We start from the raw sequence: 20,209 nt of genomic DNA, 5'->3' as shown, positions 1-20,209 counted from the left end.
ACTGCACCTGAGAACAGCTGATGGGACACGGGTGAGGGATGCTGAGTATCAAATGGGACAAAGGTGGTTTATAGATTCATAGACGTTAGGAGCTGGAAGGGACCTCACAAGATCATCAGGTCTGGCCCCCCTGCTCTAAGACATGAAAGACTGCTGAGGTCAGATGACCCCAGTGAGGCGTGCACCCTTGAGCTGGGATTTCATCAAGCTGGCATGAGATGGTGTCCTATCCCTGTTGGGACAGGGTCCCGCTGCCTCCCCTTGAACACCACCAAATAGTCATTTAAAAATGAGAGGCAGCCACAAAGCCCAGAACAAGATTCTCTATTCCTTTTGCTGGCAGCGAGATTCCCAGCACGACATTCAGGTCTGTCTCATGCCTCAGGTGTTCAGTCTTTGGCTGTGTCCAGAACCTGGATGGTGGCAGAGAACAGGACAGTCCAGAGCACCAAGTGACTTGCAGACCTTGGGCTCTGTTCTCAAAAGGAACCTCTCAGCTTAGGAGTCAAAGTCCCAGGGACTTTCAGTGACCTCCTACTTCCAAAGTCCCTTTTGCAGATAGGGCTGAGGCATCCAATTAATTCAGCTGTTTCTGAAACATCCCCCATAGGCCCATCTCTGATTCCATCTTGTGGCAACTCGTGTGGCTGAAGAAGATCACTGGATGACATAGCAGACTATTTGGTGTACCTCTCTGCAGTATAACAGGAGGCCTGACAAGAGAGAGGCCTCCAAGAGCCATGGCCATTCCTTTAGAGCAGAGGTGGGCAACCCCCGGCACGCGTGCCAGAGCATCACGCATGAAGGCATTTTGCTTGGCACTCGGACCTTGGGAAAGGGGCTATAATAAGGATTGGGCCCCTTGAGGCTCCTTTGCTGTCCGCCCCTGGCACACCAACAAGTCAAGGTTGCAGGTGTTGTTGGCATTGCCCAAAAACGTTGCCAACCCCTGCTTTAGAGGGACCGTCCTTTTCCCGCGAAGCACTGTGGGAGCTGGATGTCACTTGGCACAGTTGCTCGCTTTCTTGCTAGCTTGAATCCTGTTGACTAATGTTTATTGGCAGGGAAAATGTATTATTGGTTGCATTATTTATACTCTGTTAAATGACACATCAGTAATAACAGGACCTAATAGGCAGCCTGATGTGGCATAATACACCACAGACTGCTTGAAACAGGCTATTATTTTTATAAACAAAAAAGAACAGCTGCTACTTAGTACCAATTGAAATGCCTTACCTACTTTTCTAGGGTAACGTGTGTGTGTAAACACGCCAACCTTTTTTTTTTTTTTTTTAAATACACCAGCTGAAAATGCTTCATCCTTGAAAAGAAGAGCTGATATTTCAGGCTGTACTAAGTAGCAGGTGTTCTTAATAGGCTCTAAAATAAGAAGACATTAAATTAATGTAAGCAAAAGAACCCATTGTATGTCTGTAAGAACATTAGGACGACTTCTGTTGTTTCCTGGACCAATGGAAATATAATAGAAACTATTTAAAAGTAGCAAATAAAAAAAAACCATTAAAAAAAAGCAAACTTCCAAAATGTTCTGCAAAAATCAGTAGACTCTTTTTGGAAATCCTGTTGCAGGAGAAATTTAAAATACATATGGCGTGGCAGGAGGGGGTGGGTGAATCAGAATAAAAGGCAGAATACTGAAATTTCTTCCCAACAAGAAATTGCCCTTTTTCACCAGTTCTACTTCAAATTTCCACTGGAGACAGTGAAGGAGAAGTGATCCACTGTCTTTTCCAGCTTGTATCCGTGCTGGCTAACAGGTGAGGTTTCTAACCTAGTGCTGCGCGGACAGCTGCATTAGGCTTTGGAAGAAACATTTGAATCAGACGGTTCGTTGAGAGGGCTGCAGAAGCAAATCTTCCCCCATTTCATTCTGTGCTGAGTTTTTTACTTGATAACAAATAACTGGCTTGTCACATTCATCGAGCACCAGGTCTTTAGAAGGCCAGAAACGATGCAGCCAGTGCTAGCGCAGCCAGCTCTTTACTAGGCATAATTGCATTAGCAGCAGCGTTAAGTGGGTATGAATTTATTCGAGTAAATTGGGACTGCAATTAAAAGGCCATTCTTAGATGGCAGACATGTGCCTGTGCCACTTCCAGGAACCCTCAAAACATGCAGCTGCTTTTCTCCTCATTAAGCATCTTTGTTTTTTCCCAAACCATTTCCATGGCAATGAATGTCTAAGCCACTTTTTTACAATCTGCCCCTTCTTTTCCTCATCTCTGGGCACAGCTACATGAGACGCTAAATACCCAGTAAACTAATTCCACCGTGCATTAGCGCATCACACGGAAAGCTGTGCTATTGCACTAATGCATAGTAAAATTAGTCTACTGCACATTAGTGTCGCTTAAAAAGTGTGCGCTGACACAACTGCGCAGTAGTACCGATTACTGCACATTTAGATAGTACCTGTTATTACAGGCACTAAACTTAATGCACAGTAACCACCGCACATGAATGTATGTGTAGACATGCCCTCTGAGGAGTTTTTTGTGTCTTGGAGAAGCTGGGTCTTGAGGGGTGGTAAAAAGAACAGCAGTTCTTTGGAGCAGGTAGTTAGCTGGTTGTCCTCTACCAGCAACCCTGCCACATGTCACATACTGTTGGTGCTAGACACGTAATAACAGTGAGAAAGACAGCTTGTTTGAGTTAAAATGCGTCCAATAATCAGTGGGTTCTTAGGGGAATCTTTCTCTCTAATCATGACCCCCATCACTGTAATACCAGGGCATTGCAGAGCCTGAATTGTTGGCTCAACCCTCCTCCCTTGAGGGAAACTAAGTGAAATCTTCTGATCAAGGGGAAACCATGCTGCAATAAATTGTCTGAGTTGAGCTAACCCCATCTGCAACGTCAGCATGTGAGGTCAGCCTCTCCCATGACACAGCCCTGTCTTAGATCCTTCTCCAGCAGACGTTGCACTTGGTTGTTCTGCCTTATGGTGTCCAAGCTGTGCACTGCACCCACAGTTGTCATGAGTCTGGTTTAAAAAAAACCACCCCAGTACAGAGGACTGTTGAAATACAGAGAGGGGAACCCTCCAGATAGCACAGAGCCATTGATCTGAGGGCTCTGGGATGACCCAGTTGCCTGGCAGGTGGCAGCCAATATTTCTGTATGTGTAACAGGTGATGGGCGCTGAATGTTTTACTAGCACGCTCAAATGAAATGCTTGTATCCCTGCTGGCTAACAGGTGAGGTTTCTAACCTAGCTGGGTCATCCTTCCATATCATTTGACATGGCCAGTTTATGCATGCAGAGGAGAGGGGACAGGGGAGGTGGGTAGATGACCTGCACTACAAAATGTTCCCTTCTCAAGTGTGTGTCTCCTTGTGAACCTCAAGTTACCAAAAGGAGCCCTTCTTTGAACTGGGCCTGAAGTTACTAGTCAGCAAGATGGGAGAACCAAGCTGGGTCTTGCACAGTTGGCAAAAACACTGATTTAGGATGCTTCAGGAGTGAGATGCAGTTAATGTATAAAGTCTCTGCATCATGATGAAGTCAGTGTAACACAACTGTTTTCTTTTATGCATGCGGGAATGTCCTGGATTGCTTTTCCGCTCCTCTGACACATTCTTGTTGTTAATTCTGCCTGTCCTGTATTTAGTCTGAAAGTATTGCCCCTGGATTATTTTAATGAGAAGGGGAAGGTGTAAGGAGACTAGTTTCCACCTGGAGTGAATCAGTAACTCAGATGAAGTCAATAGCACACAGCAATGTGTAGGACGCACTTCAAGCAGTCATTGAGCCAGGGAAAATGATGATGAGAAGGTTTATTAGGGTTTCATGGGATTACAGACAGTGTCACAAGCTGGACTCCTCAGTTTGCAGCCATTGTCTGGTGGACGGGATAAAAAGAAAAAAAGGGAGTTAGTTATTTTTTTCCGAAACTACATCTTCCTGCAAAATCAGAGCCATTGGTTCCTGGTGAAGTGAGGTGCATAGCTCTCCTATGCTCAAGGAGAGCAACTAGGCCTCTTGATGAGCCTGAGCCAACCAGCTTGCAATGCTGGAAGGGCTCAAGATTGAGCCCTGACTTTGGAGCCTAAATCAAGTAGTTGATTTTCAAAGGTGCCAAGCACCTGGGGACTTTCCCATGCTCCAAAAGATGGGCCCTTAGGTCCTTACTTTAGGAGCCAGCAGTGCTCTTACTCCAGTCTGACTTTGGCTCCTAAAGTAAGAACCTAAGGGCCCATCTTTTGCCAGTCTCATCAGTGCACACAGCAGGTTTGCTGTGTTAGGATGACCCTCAAACTCTCACGGAGCAGGAGGGGCTCCAGCCCAGAGCTCTGGCTCAGCCATCTAGAACCACGTGAAGAGGGAACTAGAGATGGATGGTCTGGGATGGATAAACTGGGTTGTTGTGACTTAAACATAAAGCACCCAAGTGCTGCTTAATCCATGGTCAGAAACCAAACTAAGCCCCCAGAGCTCTGCTCTAACATGCCAACACCCACCGTGTGTATCCAGTCGATGTAGGCGGACACCCGAGTGAAGACAGTCGGCTTGTTCAGCGTGTTGCAGCCCTCAGCGGACCCAAAGCTCACGATGCCAAACACCTGCCATACGTCACCATGATGGCAGTTCAATGGGCCTCCAGAGTCACCCTGACATAACACAAAATACATAGACCTTCAGCATGGTAGCAGGCCTTCTGGCTGATGGACAAGGCACGGCTGGCTTTCTGCTGGGATGACTATGATATAGGAGAGGATACAGGGAGCATGTGTGACTTCTTTGTCTAGCTCCTTGGGCATAGTGCATGGCCCTGGTGCCCTGAACGTCATCTAAACTTCAGGCATCACTTGCCCCAGAATAGCAACCACTTCAGATTAGATCGTGGTGCTGAGCGGTGAGAAGAGCAGAACCCCGAACTCTTAAGAAAATTGTTCTGGGATCTTGAGCGAACCTGGCACACGGCAAAAGGCTCTAGTCTAAAAGCACCGTTGTTTCACAAGAAGCTCCCCCTTGGTGCAGAGATGACAGCATCCCTGGTGGAGACTGAACCTCAAGAGCCAAACTCAGTTTTCAGCTCTTTACTAAACCGAGGCCATGAAAATATTCAGTTTGGTACCACGCGTAAAAGAGGCCAGGCCTTCCTCACTGTGAGTCAGTTGCTGGTGGTGCTGAACATCTCTGATGGTGAAGAGTTTTACCATATGTTTTAATCAAAACCCTAATTTAAAAAAACCCAAATAAACCCTCCTTTTTAAATCAGGAAGTCCTGTTTTGTTGTGTCTTCACAGCGAGGGAGTCTACATACAAGGGAGTCACTGATCTTCAGGAGTGAGAATTAAAGCCCATGTGGTGTGCCTCCGTTCCCTGCTATGAGTTCATTCACTTGCCATCAAGGGGGATGATCAGATGATGCACACAGTAGCACTACCAACCAGGCAGGGAAGACTTACATTACATGCAGAAGTGACTCCATCTCCTCCTGCACAGACCATGGTCTTCCTGACCATGCTGCCCCACCAGGCGGGCTGAGAACATGTGGCATAATCCACGATGGGCAGAACCGCCTGCTGGAGGTCATCAGAGATGGGACCGTTAGCTGCAAAACGGGATCACAAAGAAGAGAGCTGTAAGGAGCATCCGACACAGGTGACAAGCAAAGTCAGAACCACCTACGACCTAGGGGAGGTGATAATAGCCAGACCCTATATAGGGCTTCCATCTAAGAGTGCTTTAAATAGGAAGCTGGTATCCTGACCTCTGTCTACATGTGGGTTAAATGAAGCAGAGAGAAGTGAAACCTCCAACAATCATCCAACAGCCCCTGCGACAGGACTGGGAGAACCCAGGTCACACGAATCTTTGCTGTCTCCTCTAGACCACACTGTCGCCCGTGGACGGAGCAGGTCACTGGTTATTCCTGATCGGAGGAGATAGCAGTGCATGAAGGGCACATGCAGCAAGGCCCAGGGGAGAAACCCTCACGGTGGACAAAGGGGCAATGGGAAGAAAGTGGAAAAAAGTGAATTTTTAAGCTCCCGATGGGAAGGTGGGACTAGGAAAGCTCTGGGAGGTAATGCAGGGGAAATCCTTTCATTTCAAGCAGGAAGATTAGTTAATTCCCCTGAAGTCTTCCCCATCCTCAGCTCCTGGGATATCTTAGCTCTCCTCTACTGTCGTGAGAACTGATCTGGCACCCATGGATGTGGCAAACAGCCAACTGGGAACACGGACCCTGCACTAGCCACCCCCAATGCGTTGGTGTTAGGGCATTGTAGCAGGTGCTGGAAGGCACGACTCCAGGGCAAGCTGCTCTACTTACTCCAGAGACGTCCCCATCCAGTGACATAGCAGGGGAAGCCTTGGGGCAGAAGTTCGCCGGCTGGTGGCAGGCAGGCAGGCTGGATCGTTTCACTCGGTACAATGTGCTCAGCCAGTTTGATCAGGGCAATGTCGTTGCTAAAACACACATTGGAATTGGGAACAAGGGGTAAACTCAGCTGGAAATCACAGGGTGGTTTTGGGGAGGATCTGTGACCTCAGCACCTTCCCTGCAAGTGATGTCGCTCCCTCATTCCTCCACCTACAGAGACATGGGGCACGACTCTGGGTCAGACCTGGCCCCGGCGGGGGACAGTGTGTCTTGGTAAGTGGGGAAAGAGAGGCGACTGCTGACGGCACACAGCAATCCTCTCAACCAAGACTGGCCTTTCCAAAGAGCAACTTTCCCTGTTGCTATTTTCAGAGCATTTTTTAGGTTCTGGGAAGAAACCAGGGTGATTGGATGCAAGCCTTGCAGATAGGGCTGATCAGGACAAGGCTGCAGATCCCACCCACCCCCATCCGTGCATGTTAGGAAGACGTAGATTTACATGACAAGTAGGGAGATCCATCTCTCGTGGACGATGATCTTCTCCACACCAACAGTCACAGCGCCAAGCTCCTCTTGTTTCAGGTTCTGTTTCCCCAGAACGACTCTGTAGGTGTTGCTTTTGCTGCATGAACAAACAGAGCAGGAGAAAGCATGGGTATGCGGGCCAGTATAAGGGCTCTTGGTTTTCTTACTAAACGATCTCAGCTCCTAATTTGTGGCCATGGAGGATCTGTCATGTCCCTCCCATTTTGATTGCTCCTGTACCTGATGCAGTGAGCTGCCGTCAGGACCCAGTTGGTAGCAATGAGGGTCCCACCACATGTGTGACCCCAGGCTCCGTTTCTGCTGTATTGGAGGGAGATCTGCAATGCAAAGACATGAGGACATTAGCTGGATTTTGCCCTGTGCTCCCAGTGGCAAAGCTAGAAGAACCACACTTGTGCAACAAAAACGCTGTATCCTCACCTGCCAAGGCCAGCTGTGGGGTCTGGCGTCTTCGCCCCCTACCACTCGGGAGACGAGAGGTGGGAAGTAAGGATGGCCACAACTTTGGGCTGGGAAATACAACAGTGAATGAGAGATGAGAATGGCAAAGGTACAGTAAATTTTTACTTGCGTCCTGTCCCTTGTCTAATTAGCAGTCCATTAGGAAGAGTAACGAGACTATCCAAGGTACCCCAGGAATGGCAGTTCCCTAGTGAGATTTCTTTTCCACCCCTCTGTTCTCCAGTCTGACTATATGGATGGAGAACCCTTCATCTATCTGAGCTGGAGTGGACACCCCAAAATGGGATGCTCCCAGAAGTATGGTGGGGTGCACCACACTAACCCAGGCTGAGAGGGTGAGTGTGTGTACACAATATGCTGCAGGGGGGATGAATAAAAATCACTCACGCAAGTTAGCTTCTCAGGCTTAACTGTTAGGAAAAACTTCTCACTAGGAGGGTAGTAAAGCACTGGAACAGGTTACCCAGAGAGGTGGGGGAGTCTCCATCCTTGGAGGTTGATATGATCTGGCTAGAATACAGCCTTGGCTGGGATGATATAGTTGTGGGTGGCCCTGCTTTGAGAAGGGCCAACCCTCATATTCTGTTATTATAGGTGCCCATCTCTCACCTAGATGGCCATTCAGAGGCAGAGGCCAGAGCGACCAAATTCTCATCTTGCAGAAGTTTGCACTGAAGCAGAGATCAGCACAACGATAGGAAGCTGATGTTGTCGCTTCTCTGGGCTCTGGCTGTGAATGCACTTCATCTCTAGGGCTCTCACGCGGCAGTATCACTCTCTTTTAGTACCTCCGCTCTCCCCAGGTCCCTCTGAATTGGTTACCCACAACCAAACAGCATGGACCCCATATATGAAAAACTTACCATAGCCATAGCCCAGGAGCAGGATGAGGCACACAAACCTGAACATGGTGACTTGAATTGCAGGCTCAACGAAGGCAACCTCACAGTATTTATAGTGCAAAATTAGCTTGACTCGAAGCCAGGAGCAGGGATGGTTGCAATGGAAAGCCACATCACCATGAGATAAAGCCTCGGTCCTAACCTTGGCAAGTTATCAGTCGGCAAACATGGCACGCTGGGTGTTTTTTGAGAAAAGAGACGTGCCTTTGCTGTGGAAAATCCATGAGCTAGAGCATTGCTCCTCCCTGGAGGGGTAGCAGACAACCTGGCTTCACTGAAATGTGGCTACCATGTGATGGGATTCATGTTACTTAGCAAAGGGGAAAAGAGAGTATTTTAACCAAGGAACCACCCCACATCCCCTCACCATGGGATCCCCACATCCCACGGGCCTTGCCTGGCAGATTGACCTGCCTGGAGCAATGTTCATCTCATCCAAACTCACCCCGTCTTTCAAAGGCAAAGGGCTGGGCTGCCCCCTTCCAGATTGCTCAGCATGCTCCAATTCACACAGCAGCGATGCCGTACATGCGCCTCCGACCATAGCCCAGGAGCAGGGTGACACACTGGGCGTGTTCAAGGAACTAGAAATGCTTCTTGGATGATGACCTAGAGCCGGACAAGGTATAGCCCTGGAGGGATAATGGATATCCATGCACTACTGTAATGGGGCCAGCAGTGGACTTTGAAGGAGGGGGGAGATGTTGCTCCTCAAAGGCAAGAGGGATGTTTAGTCCAAGCAGTCTCAGCACAGATCCGTACTGTGGCCCCTCGAAGGCTTGCACTGCCCAGGCAAGACCTGCACGTTACTGTTTCAAATAACGTGCATCCCCAGCCCTTGGGCAGGTAAAGGGTTAAGTGATCCCTGCAGCTGGGACGTGGCCAGCGAGCCTGGGAACGGCAAACCTGGTGATTAGATGGGGCTTGGGCCCAGGCTGCAAAGGTTCCCGGGAGGGGCCGTCTGCTGCTTGCTTATCCCAGAGCTCCAAGGTGAAGCTAAGCCCAAGACACTTCCATCGCACCTGTCACGTGCTCTTGTCCACCCTGGGCTTGGGCCCTGGGTATGGCGCTCCTGTGTCTGATTCCTGACCCCTCACCTGGACCCATCGCCTCTGACTTTTCTCCCTGCTGTTCCTTTCTTGGCCCCTCTGCCCACCTCACCCCCACCTTTCCTCCAACATGCAACCATGCTGCTATGCCCTGTATTGCCCGCTCTGCTCCTCCGGACCCACGTTCCTCTCCAGCTACAGCCCCCGGCTCCACTGCTTACATTTTAGTGCCCCCCTGCCTTGTCCTTTGGTCCCCTGCAGTCTGTCTCTACTCCAGTGACAGCTTTCCTGAGCCAAATCTAACACTATATCATTGTAAAGCTCTTGCTCCTGCTAGTTACCACTGCCTGGGTCCACCCTTTTGTGTGTATGACTGTGCCAAATATTCCCCCTGCCCCACCGGCCTTGACTTGGTTATATGCTTTATATGTATCAAATGTTTGTTGTATGGTTATTTAGAGCCATGTGAACAGACCGCAGTTGGAGAGCCACTGCTGATGCTGACTACTGGGCCTCCTGTATTTGGGGTTTTGCTACAGGAGGTGAGTCTTTCCTGGCTTTCTGCTGGTTGAAGCCATGTTCCAGCTGTTCGTTGTGCCGAGCTAAAGGGCAGTGCACAGTTGTTTGCCTTTTCAGTGGATTTTTTTTCTTTTGGTAGTATAAGACTCTGAGAGCCATTGATTTCCGTTGAGTCTGGGATGTTTGTGGTCTTACAGAGGCCAGAATATGGTCTCTTGTGGTCAACACAGAGTCAAAAACCACAGTCGTTCTGGGGGAGCGATTACCCTATGCTGTGAACACGCATGGATGAACCAGGCAATGCCTTTGTGCCGTATAGAGGTCCTCATGCCATCAAAGACAAACCAGAGTTGCTCACTAAGCCCTTCTCGGTGGAGGCTTGTACCATATTTGAGTGTCTGATAAGGTTAGTATATATAAGCTTCTCTGTGCATCAGCTTGTCCATGTGTGTGAAGAATGAAATGCGAACCCTGTTACCAAGAGCAGGTTAAGCCTAACTGATGCTGATAAAAGAGCAAGGTATTGTAATTATGCAAAAGAGGATTTATTCCTGAAGCTCATTATCTTCCTGGGGAAGGTTGGCGTTTCATGGTTACCAGGTCACCCATTACCATAGTCTTAACAGTAAATGTGATGTTTCTGTGTGGACGGCACCTGGCTTTTGATACCTGACAGGATCGGTGCTTGGAGTCTGTTCACAAAGGCAGTGCGGTACCTGGAGCCTGGGCTCTGTTACTCTTACCAGCGCTGTAGCATTGAATACCACAGGCTGCAAAGGGACATCAGGGAGGCGAGGTTGTTCAGCATGAACAAGGGTGGGAGAACCTGCCCCAGAGAGAAAGAGATGCTTTCTCTTATGCTTTGTCTTCTTTAAGTGGAAATGTAAAGTGAACTTATTGCTATTTCAGTGTCCTCTGCTCTAAATGTCACTAGAGTAATGCAGCTGTAGCTTTCTGTTTTTAAACTACGTGACCTTTCTCTGGCCTGTGATGGTTTTTGAAGGTTGTCATGTATCTCAAGACAGGAAACAGCTTGGCCTTTTATAAAGGACTGGAGTGCCTGAGTTGAACTCTATGGGATGGAGAGCTGGGCTGGGGTTTCAAGACCTGGGCCTGGTTTTTGTGTATTGAACCTAGCCTGGAAGCAGTTCAAGCACAGCTCTCCATCCCCCAAGTTCAAATCAGACGCTTCAGTCCTTTATAAAAAGCCAGGCTGTTTCCTAACTTGAGATGTGTGAAAGTATCACAAAGTTTGAACCGTGTTGAAAAAGTCAGTTTAGAGTCAAGGTCTGAATGTACAAACCAGGGCCAGTTCCAGTTCCAGTTCCAGTTGCTTGCCACCACTTCCCACATGCACATGGCTAGGGAGAGGTGTTGGCCACTCAGGGGTAGATCTACAAAGCAGGGTGGGGTGAAGGGTCAGTCTTGCAACCTCATACCTGTAGGCATCCACCTTCCACTTTGTGGAGGCCTTATGCCCAAGTGAGGTGCTTGGGCTCCCTATACAGTTCCTAAGGAGAGTTAGGCACCTACAAGACCAGCACACTGAATGGGGACCTGCCCCAAACTTGCTGGTAGCAAGACCAAGGAGAGGAGAGGTCCTATGCCCTGTCTCAAAGGCAGTAAACCACCTAATGCCACGCCGGGGCCAGGTGCCTCCCTTCACTATGGATTCATGGCCATAAACCTTCTCTTGGAAAAAGGCACCCAAAGCTAGTGAAAGAAGAAGATGGAGGTGCTGCTGCCCCTCCTCATGCCCAGCTGTCAGTGCAGCCACCTGGCATCTGCTCTGAAACGCCTATGGGCCATCATGCCTTACAGATGACTGGCAGAGGAATAGCTTGTGTTTGGATCCTGAGCAGGCATCGGCGTGTGATAGGTGCCAAATTGCTGAGTCCCATGAAGCCCACATGGGAACTTGAACACAAAAACGGAAGCTGCTGTGGAGTTTGCGTACATCCAGAGTTAGATGCCAGGTGAGGTGGGGCTGTCAGGTTTGCTGTTGTGGGCTTGGTTGCCAGTGTTCAACCTGCACCCCCTCTAAGGGATCAAAGTCCTGGATTGGATTTACTCCCTTTCACGGTTCAGCTCTAAAGGGGCAGACACTGCAAAACACCCTTGCAGAGACATCCTCTGTAAACATATCCAGTCTTGAACTCAGCCTGCTGTGAGGATTGTTTTCCCCCATTCACTTCCTAGTGAACTCGGCCAAGCTCCCACAAATAAAGGAGTACTCTGGAGCACTTGTGTCTGGCATTTGGGAGCAAGGCTATGTGCTAACAGGTGTTGCACAGAAGGCCAAACAAGTTATGGACCCATTTTTCAGCCATGTCCTGGAAATGGTGTAACCAGCTGCTCAGGTTTCCCAGAGCCTCCCTGCCACCAAGATCCACACTGTTTGCCCGAGACGCAGCTGACTCTTATTGATCTTCCTCATGTATATAAGTGTGCAAGTGTTGCCTGTAAACTGATTGGCATTAAAGTGCAGGAGCTCTGTCTTTCCTGTCATGTCTGATCTATGAAGCCTTCTTGGGATGTTTGAAGATGTCAGCGCTTTGGCCCTTTGAAAGCCTTCACAGTGCAGCTACACACAGACACAAGCAGATACAGGCTTAACACGGGAAGGATGAGGAGATGATCTCTGGGTGCTGTCACAGGGAAGGATGGGGTAGATTATCAATCATAATACAGTCTTCAGCTTTCCATAAAACTAACAGGCATAACATTCAGTCTGTAGAAGTCTTTGGACTGGCGGGACTGAGCAATGGTGGGTGTGTGCATGTGTGCAAGACCATCACTTCTTGGCATGAGCTTAAGGAAGCAGATGAATAGCAGGGGAGCTGCCTCAGGTTACCATGCAGCTACCCTGACCAGTGTCTGCACTTGCCCAGGATGGAGGTGGATGCTGTGACCGAGGAGCAACAGGGCAAGACTGTCACGCTCACTTCAGCACTCTCCTCCCCCTTCTGCTTCCTACCCCACAGCTCCCTGCTTTGCTTTCACTTCCCCTCCACCTCCGTTCTTCCTTCTCCTGCGCAAGGTACAGCCCCAGTTCTCATTAGCTTGCATTCGGTGTCGTGTAGTGAATCCTGTTGGATCTCCTTGAAAATCCCTAAAAGGCTTTGGGCAGGGGATCTCTTTTCTAGGCAACTTGCTCATTTCATTAATTCTCCAAAAACTGCATCTTACTGCTCTCATTTGTGCCCGTCCTTTTTCCCCCCACTCTCCCCAGGGCTGTTCCTTAGTGGGTGTCGCTGTCTGGTCTTTGTCAGGGCTTCGAGCCTGAAAAATGCCTGTTGCAATGTAACTATCCATCGCCACACAGAGCCTTTTCCTTAATAGGGGGCTGCAGGGGTGCATGTAGGAGCTGGGGGCGAGGACAGCTGTGGTAAGGACCGGTCTACAGGATTGCTACCTACCTTGTTCCCCCGAGTGGCTGCTTTTCAATGTTTTTCCCACCCCTTGGGTTCAGGATGTAACCAAGGGGAGAGTCTAACGTTACTTCTCCTCTCCACTCCCCAGCTTGGACTGTGGAGACTTAGTGTGTGAAGAGGCACCCACTGCTTTGGGACATGGGTGACTCCATAAAAAAAACAGCTTGGAAGCCAGTGGTTTGAGCAAAGAGAGGGAAAAGAGTTGGGCATGAGCTGCTGACTGCAGATCTGCTCCTTTGTGGCAGGATGGTGCACGTCTTGGTGACACAGTCTTTGCCAGGCCTTCCTGTATCGCTAACACGGGGGCTTCTGATGGTGTCAGGTCGTCCACATCTGCTTCTTCACTATATAGCACTGAGACTCTCATCTATTTTATCTGCCAAGTTGCAGCCAAATATACTGTGTAAGGGCAGCATCTCGTATAGTGGGTGGTAGACGAGCGAAACACATTCTTTGCCACGACAGTATGGTGTTCAGCTGAACTGAGTTAAAGCTGGGGAAGTGTGTGTCCCCTGGGAGACAGAGCTGGTCCATCAACCTCTAGAGCCAGCTGCTAAAAGTGGCTTGTATGTAGCTAGTGATGCTGGTACCTGTATTACATTGATTGGGTCTGAATTACTCTTGTCCCCTGCTGAGGGACAACAGAGCATTGAGACTCTTGACTATTTTATCTGTTAAGTTGCAGCCCAATATAATCTGTAAAGAAGTCTCTCGACAAGTGGGTGGGGGTACTTTTACATTTCAAGACCTTGATATTCAAAATTGATGAGGCACCAACCACACACCACACATAGGAGATATAATTTTTATTTTAGTTTAAAAAAAAAAAAAAGACAGCATCGAGTGTGGGAGAGCCGTAGATGCATCAGAAAGAGTAGACTGAATCCTGAACCAAACAGGATGGAAGAGGAAGAGTGGGTTCTTCAAACCAGACACCATGAGGCAGACTGTGATATGTAACTAGGCACAAAGGTCTACTGAAAGCAGTGAGAGTTGGCTACAGAAGCACCTTAAAAAACTAGGCTGCTACCTCTTATCCATTTAGATAGTGCTGGAGGTCCTACTTCTAAAACCGATCGAGTAGCAATATATTGGACATGCTTCAAGCGCTGATTTGAACCAAGGAAAATGACCAAGTAGAAGGTTTGTTCGGCTTTCATGAGATCACCCACAATGACAGGAGCTGGACTTCAGTTTTCAGCCATTTGCTGTCGGAGGAGATAAGAAAAAAACGTGTTATCTTTCATGGACTGCATTTTCCTTCTCCCCCAGAGTAAATGGTCCTGCTCTGGTGGAAACCCACTCTTTCTAATGCATCCAGAGCTGTCCTGTGTGCAAGGGGTTACAGAAAAGCCTGTTGTTGAGCCTGATCCAAACAGCCTGCAGTGTTGGAGGGTCTAAAAGCCAGATTAAAATTCTACATTTTGTGATTTAGCCGCTTCTCTGCTTGCTCCTCCTGCTTCCTCCCCCATTCCTTAATGAAATGCAAAGGCTCTCCACCACACTGGATGTCCCACAAGCATTTGGGATATAGAGATCATTGCCAGAGATGTCAAGCTCAGATCTGGATGATGACACTTCCAGAGCCACCACTGATACCTTTACAGGGTATCAGTAGCCGAACAAGCAGACTTTGGACTAGACTCCTGACCGGGCCACCTAGAATGGCTGGAAAGGGAAATGAGGGACGAAGGATCTGCAATGCATGAACTGGGTATGTGACGGGCAAGGATTTCTGTGGGTGATATCTTCTATTGGACCAACTGTATGGTTCGGGAGGGACAGAGACAAGGGTTACCACTGCTCCCTTCCTCAGGTCTCTGACAAAAAAGCGAACAGCAGAGCTAGAGAGCGATAAAACGAAGGGCACCCAATGATACTATGGTGCAATAAAAGATGCAGCCCACAAAAAATCCTTGTCTTGTATTTTTCCTGGCCTATCACAGCTACATCATGCCTGTACTGTGTAAGATAGCTGTGCTTTTCTGTACTGAACTAGAAACCACAAAGAGAAGGTTAAATACCCAAGACTTTGCTTTAACAGACAGACACCCCCCTTGTGTATCCAGTCGATGAAGGCAGACACCCGAGTGAAGACAGTCGGCTTCTTAGGAGTATTGCAGCCCAGACTAGACACAAAGCTCGTGATGCCGTGCACCTCCCACGTGTCGCCGGATTCACAGTTCAAGGGGCCTCCAGAATCCCCCTGACAAAAAATTAAATAAGAGACCTTGATGAGTTTGGTACATGGGGAGGATACGGCCCCTTTTATTTTCTGTGCAGTATTGGAGTGACTCATGCTAGGAGGGATGTGGGCTGATTGAGTGACTCTCAAAAGTCACTAAAATCATTGTCTAAATGCAAATGAGAGGTGAACACACAGTGACGGGTGAGACAAGGGCTGTCGAGCTGGCTATTGTCTTTCCACCAAAGAGTTGACTTGCAACAGTATTTTTTCCTCAAACTGAGCCCTGTGTGTGCAGGTCAGTATTTTATGAGCACGCACAGCTTTGGATGATCATATATTTCAGAAGATGTAGGCAGCAATCCCACTGGGACAAACAACCAGGGTGGATAGCACCCTATCACCCTCATGAGACAAGGACAGTAGTGTCTTATGAAACCGTGTGAGGGCACATGCGATGAACTTGCCTGGAGTAACAGGATTTTGGCTTGTAGGCTCTTGTGCCAAAGTGCCGCCTTCCCGGGTGTGAACTGCTCTGCAGTCCACTAAACTGGTACCCCAGAGCCCACAAGGTTTGTCTGGCGGAGGTGCCAGGTCTCTGGTTTAACTTGTAGATGATTTCCCACGTCCCGCAATGAGATGGGGTTTCAGCATCCCTTTCAATCAAAGCTCTTAGAGAAGTTCATGAGCATCACTGCAGACATTGCTGGAGGGAGGGACTTACATTGCACCCAGCAATGATTCCATTTCCTCCTGCGCAGACCATGGTCGTCTTGACGGTGCTGCCCCACCAGTCTGCCTGAGTGCACGTGGCGTGGTCCACGATGGGCATCAGTCCCTGCTGGAGGATGTCAGGAAGAGGGCCGCCAGCTGCAAAACAGAGGAGGCCACAAGACTGGGACTATCAAGAGCATTTTACGTACAGGTGAAAGGCAAATGTCTCATACATGAGCAAGATTACGTCCTAGGATAACAGTAATGATAGCAATAGTCGTAGTAACTATGCCTAGCTTTTATGCAGTGCTGTTCATTGGCAGATCTCACAGAGCTGAACAAGGGAGGCTGGTATCAGGAACTGTATTAAACAGGTGGGAAACTGAGTCAACTCTGAACTAGACGACCTTTGCTCCTCCTAAATGGTTTCTGCCTCCAGCCTCTGAGATTTCTTCACTTTCTTTGGGCAGCTGAAACCTTCAGTGGTTCCCAGGGATGTGACAGATCCCCCGGTTTGTGGTGGAGTAACTGGGTCAGTCTGGGGGAGCTGTGCCCTGCTTCCTCTCACAAAGTGGTTCCCATTCCTTTTGGCCATCAGCACAGGTCAGTGTGCCTGGAGGTCTTTTGCAGCGCAGTCCTGACGCTAATTTGCATGGGGTACAGGCTGCTTAGCTCTCTCCATTGGCAATGGGCAAGGGCCTTGGCTCAAATGAAGCAGAGAGAGGTGAAGTGATTGACCCAAGGATCATCCAGCAGCCCCTGTGGCAGGACTGGGAGAACCCAGGTCATGTGAATCATTGCTCTAGACCACACTCTTGGCTGTGCACAAAACAGGTCACTAGTTATTCCTGATCGGAGGAGATAGCAGTGCATGAAGGGCACATGCAGCAAGGCCCAGGGGAGAAACCCTCACGGTGGACAAAGGGGCAATGGGAAGAAAGTGGAAAAAGGTGAATTTTTTAGCTCCCGATGGGAAGGTGGGACTAGGAAAGCTCCGGGAGGTAATGCAGGGGAAATCCTTTCATTTCAAGCAGGAAGATTAGTTACTTCCCCTGAAGTCTTCCCCGTCCTCAGCTCCTGGGATATCTTAGCTCTCCTCTACTGTTGTGAGAACTGATCTGACACCCATGGATGTGGCAAACAGCCAACTGGGGAGTGTGGTTCAGGAGATGAATCACGTGTTGTGTCTTCTTTGCACTAGCAAACAGGACCTGCTGTGTGTTTTTCCCGCCTGCATGAATTCCCCTTGCCCAGAGCAGTCCTGCACCAGCCGGTGCCCACTCTAACCCCTCACGGTACCTTGACTGCCCCAAGTCTCTGCATTGTGAGCGGGCAGCGGCCACAGCATGTCCCCACGGGAGCAATGGACTGGCAGCCTGGCAGAGCCAGTCTCACTTTTTGAACACGGACCCTGCACTAGCCACCCCCAATGCGTTGGTGTTAGGACATGTAGTAGGTGCTGGAAGGCAGGGCAATAGGACAAGCTGCTCTACTTACTTGAGAGACGTCCCCATCCAGTGACATAGCAGGGGAAGCTTTGGGGCAGAAGTTCGCCCGCTGGCGGCAGGCAAGCTAGCCGGATCGTTTCACTCGGTACCACATGTTCAGCCAGTTTGATCAGGGCAATGTCGTTGCTGAAACACAGATTGGGATTGGGAACAAGGGGTAAACTCAGCTGGAAATCGCAGGGTGGTTTTGGGGAGCATCTGTGACCTCAGCACCTTCCCTGCAAGTGATGTCGCTCCCTCATTCCTCCACCTCAAGAAACCTGGGGCACGACTCTGGGTCCGACCTGGCCCCGGTGGGGGAGGCAGTGTGTCTTAGTAAGTGGGAAAAGAGAGCCGACTGCTGACGGCACACAGCAATCCTCTTCACATACCTCACAACCAAGATTGCCCTTTACAAAGAGCAACTTCCCCTCTTGCAATTTTTGGGACACTTTTTTAGATCTCAGGGTCTTGGGATGAAACCAGGCTGATGCGATGGCAGCCTTGCAGATAGGGTTGATCAGGACAAGGCTGCAGATCCACCCACCCCAACCGTGCATGTTAGGAAGCCGTGGATTTACATGATAAATAGGGAGTTCCACTTCTCGTGGACGATGATCTTCTCCACAGCAGCAACCACAGACCCGGGCTCCTCTTGTCTCAGGTTCTGTTTCCCCAGAACGACTCTGTAGGTGTTGCTTTTGCTGCATGAACAAACAGAGCAGGAGAAGACATGGGTATGCTGTCAAGTACCTTGCTTTTCCTGAAACCCTCAGCTGCCGTGCAGGTATCAAAGGAGCTACAAAGCTGCAACAAGGCCATAAATTTAATCTAATGTGCTAACTCATAAATGTAGGAGGCAGTAGGATGCCTTGTGCATCCCCCCTTGGTTGCCCCTGTACCTGATGCAGTGGGCTGCTGTCATGACCCAGTTGGTAGCAATGAGGGACCCACCACATGTGTGATGCCAGGCTCCATTTCTGGTGTATTGGAGGGAAATCTGCAATGCAAACATGTGAGGACGTTAGCTGGGTTTTGCGCAGTGCGCTCAATGGAAGAGCCATAAGAACCAAGCTTGTGCACTGTATCCTCACCTGCCAAGGCCAGCTGTGGGGTCTGGCGTCTTCACCTCCTACCACTCGGGAGACGAGAGGTGGGAAGTAAGGATGGCCACAACTGTAGGCTGGGAAATACAACAGGGAACAAGGGATGAGCATGGCAAAGGTACTGTAAATGCTTACTTGTGTCCTGTTCCTTGTCTCCTTAGCAGCCCAGCTAGAAGAGTAAAGAGAGTATCCAAGGTACCTTGGGGATGGCCGTACCCTGGTGAGATTTCTTTCCCCCCTTCTCTTTTTCAGTGTGAGCACGTGGATGGCGAACCCTTCGTCTGTCTGAGCTGGACAACCCAAAATGGGATGTTCCCAGCAGATGTGGTACACCACACTAACCCAGTCTGAGAGGGTGTATGTGTGTATACAATATATTGCAGGGGGGAAGAAAAATTCACCCAAGCAAATTAATTTCTCAGGTTCAAATGTGAGGAAAAACCTTCTCCTGAGGTTGGTAGTAAAGCACTGGAACAGGCTACCGGGAGAGGTGCTGGCGTCTCCAGAGTAGACAAAGCCTTGGCTGGGATGATGCAGTTGGGGCTGGTCCTGCTTTGAGCAGGGGGTTGGACTAGATGTGACCTCCTAAGGTCCCTTCGAACCCTCATTTTCTATGACTGTAGTTGCCCATCTCTCACCTAGATGACCATGTATAGGAAGAGGCCAGAGCCTGACTGCACCACAGCTACCAAATTCCCATCTTGCAAGGGTTTGCACTGAAGCAGAGGCCAGCATAATGGTAGGAAGCTGACATTGCTGCTCCCTGGGCTCTGACTGTGAATGCGCTTCATGTCCAGGGCTCTCACATGGCCGTATCGTACTCGTACAGTGCCTCCCTACACCCAGGTCCCCCAGAGTTGGGTACTTCAAACTGAAGCACCCTCCCAACCAAATAGCATGGATGTTGTCCATGAAAATCTTACCATAGCCCAGGAGCAGGATGAGGCACACAAACCTGAACATGGTGACTTGAATTGCAGGCTCAATGAAGGCAACCTCACGGTATTTATAGTGCAAAGCTAGCTTGACTCGAAGCCAGGAGCGGGGATGGTTGCAATGGAAAGCCACATCACCATGAGATAAATCCTTGGTCCTAACCTTGGCAAGTTATCAGTGGGCAAACATGGCACGCTGGGTGTTTTTTGAGAAAAGAGACATGCCTTTGCTGTGGAAAATCGATGAGCTAGAGCATTGCTCCTCCCTGGAGGCAAAGGGCTGGGCTGCCCCCTTCCAGATTGCTCAGCATGCTCCAATTCACACAGCAGTGACGCCGTACATGCGCCTCCGACCATAGCCCAGGGGCAGGGTGACACACTGGGCGTGTTCAAGGAACTAGAAATGCTTCTTGGATGATGACCTAGAGCCGGACAAGGTATAGTCCTGGAGGGATAATGGATATCCATGCACTACTGTAATGGGGCCAGCAGTGGACTTTGAAGGAGGGGGGAG

The 20,209-nt window shown here is 49.4% G+C and overlaps 2 protein-coding genes across 2 annotated transcripts; both read right to left on the bottom strand.

The window, feature by feature from the left end:
• Window positions 1-4,422: 4,422 nt before the first annotated feature.
• Window positions 4,423-8,273, bottom strand: LOC102386393 (chymotrypsin-C-like). Its single transcript, XM_006037688.1, has 7 exons — window positions 8,234-8,273; window positions 7,323-7,411; window positions 7,122-7,219; window positions 6,856-6,978; window positions 6,306-6,442; window positions 5,437-5,582; window positions 4,423-4,635 (listed from the first exon to the last, which is right to left on the bottom strand). The coding sequence occupies exons 1-7, from the start codon at window positions 8,271-8,273 to the stop codon at window positions 4,423-4,425; spliced, it is 846 nt and encodes a 281-aa protein (XP_006037750.1).
• Window positions 8,274-12,381: 4,108 nt separating this feature from the next.
• Window positions 12,382-19,723, bottom strand: LOC102386144 (chymotrypsin-C-like). Its single transcript, XM_006037687.1, has 8 exons — window positions 19,684-19,723; window positions 18,749-18,837; window positions 18,557-18,654; window positions 18,236-18,358; window positions 17,665-17,801; window positions 16,178-16,323; window positions 15,293-15,474; window positions 12,382-12,418 (listed from the first exon to the last, which is right to left on the bottom strand). The coding sequence occupies exons 1-8, from the start codon at window positions 19,721-19,723 to the stop codon at window positions 12,382-12,384; spliced, it is 852 nt and encodes a 283-aa protein (XP_006037749.1).
• Window positions 19,724-20,209: the final 486 nt, after the last annotated feature.

Source organism: Alligator sinensis, unplaced genomic scaffold (genome assembly GCF_000455745.1).
Source record: "Alligator sinensis unplaced genomic scaffold, ASM45574v1 scaffold1907_1, whole genome shotgun sequence".
NCBI classification, from domain to species: Eukaryota; Metazoa; Chordata; order Crocodylia; family Alligatoridae; genus Alligator; species Alligator sinensis.
Note: the sequence above shows the minus strand (reverse complement) of the source record. Positions and strands in the feature narration are given on the sequence as shown.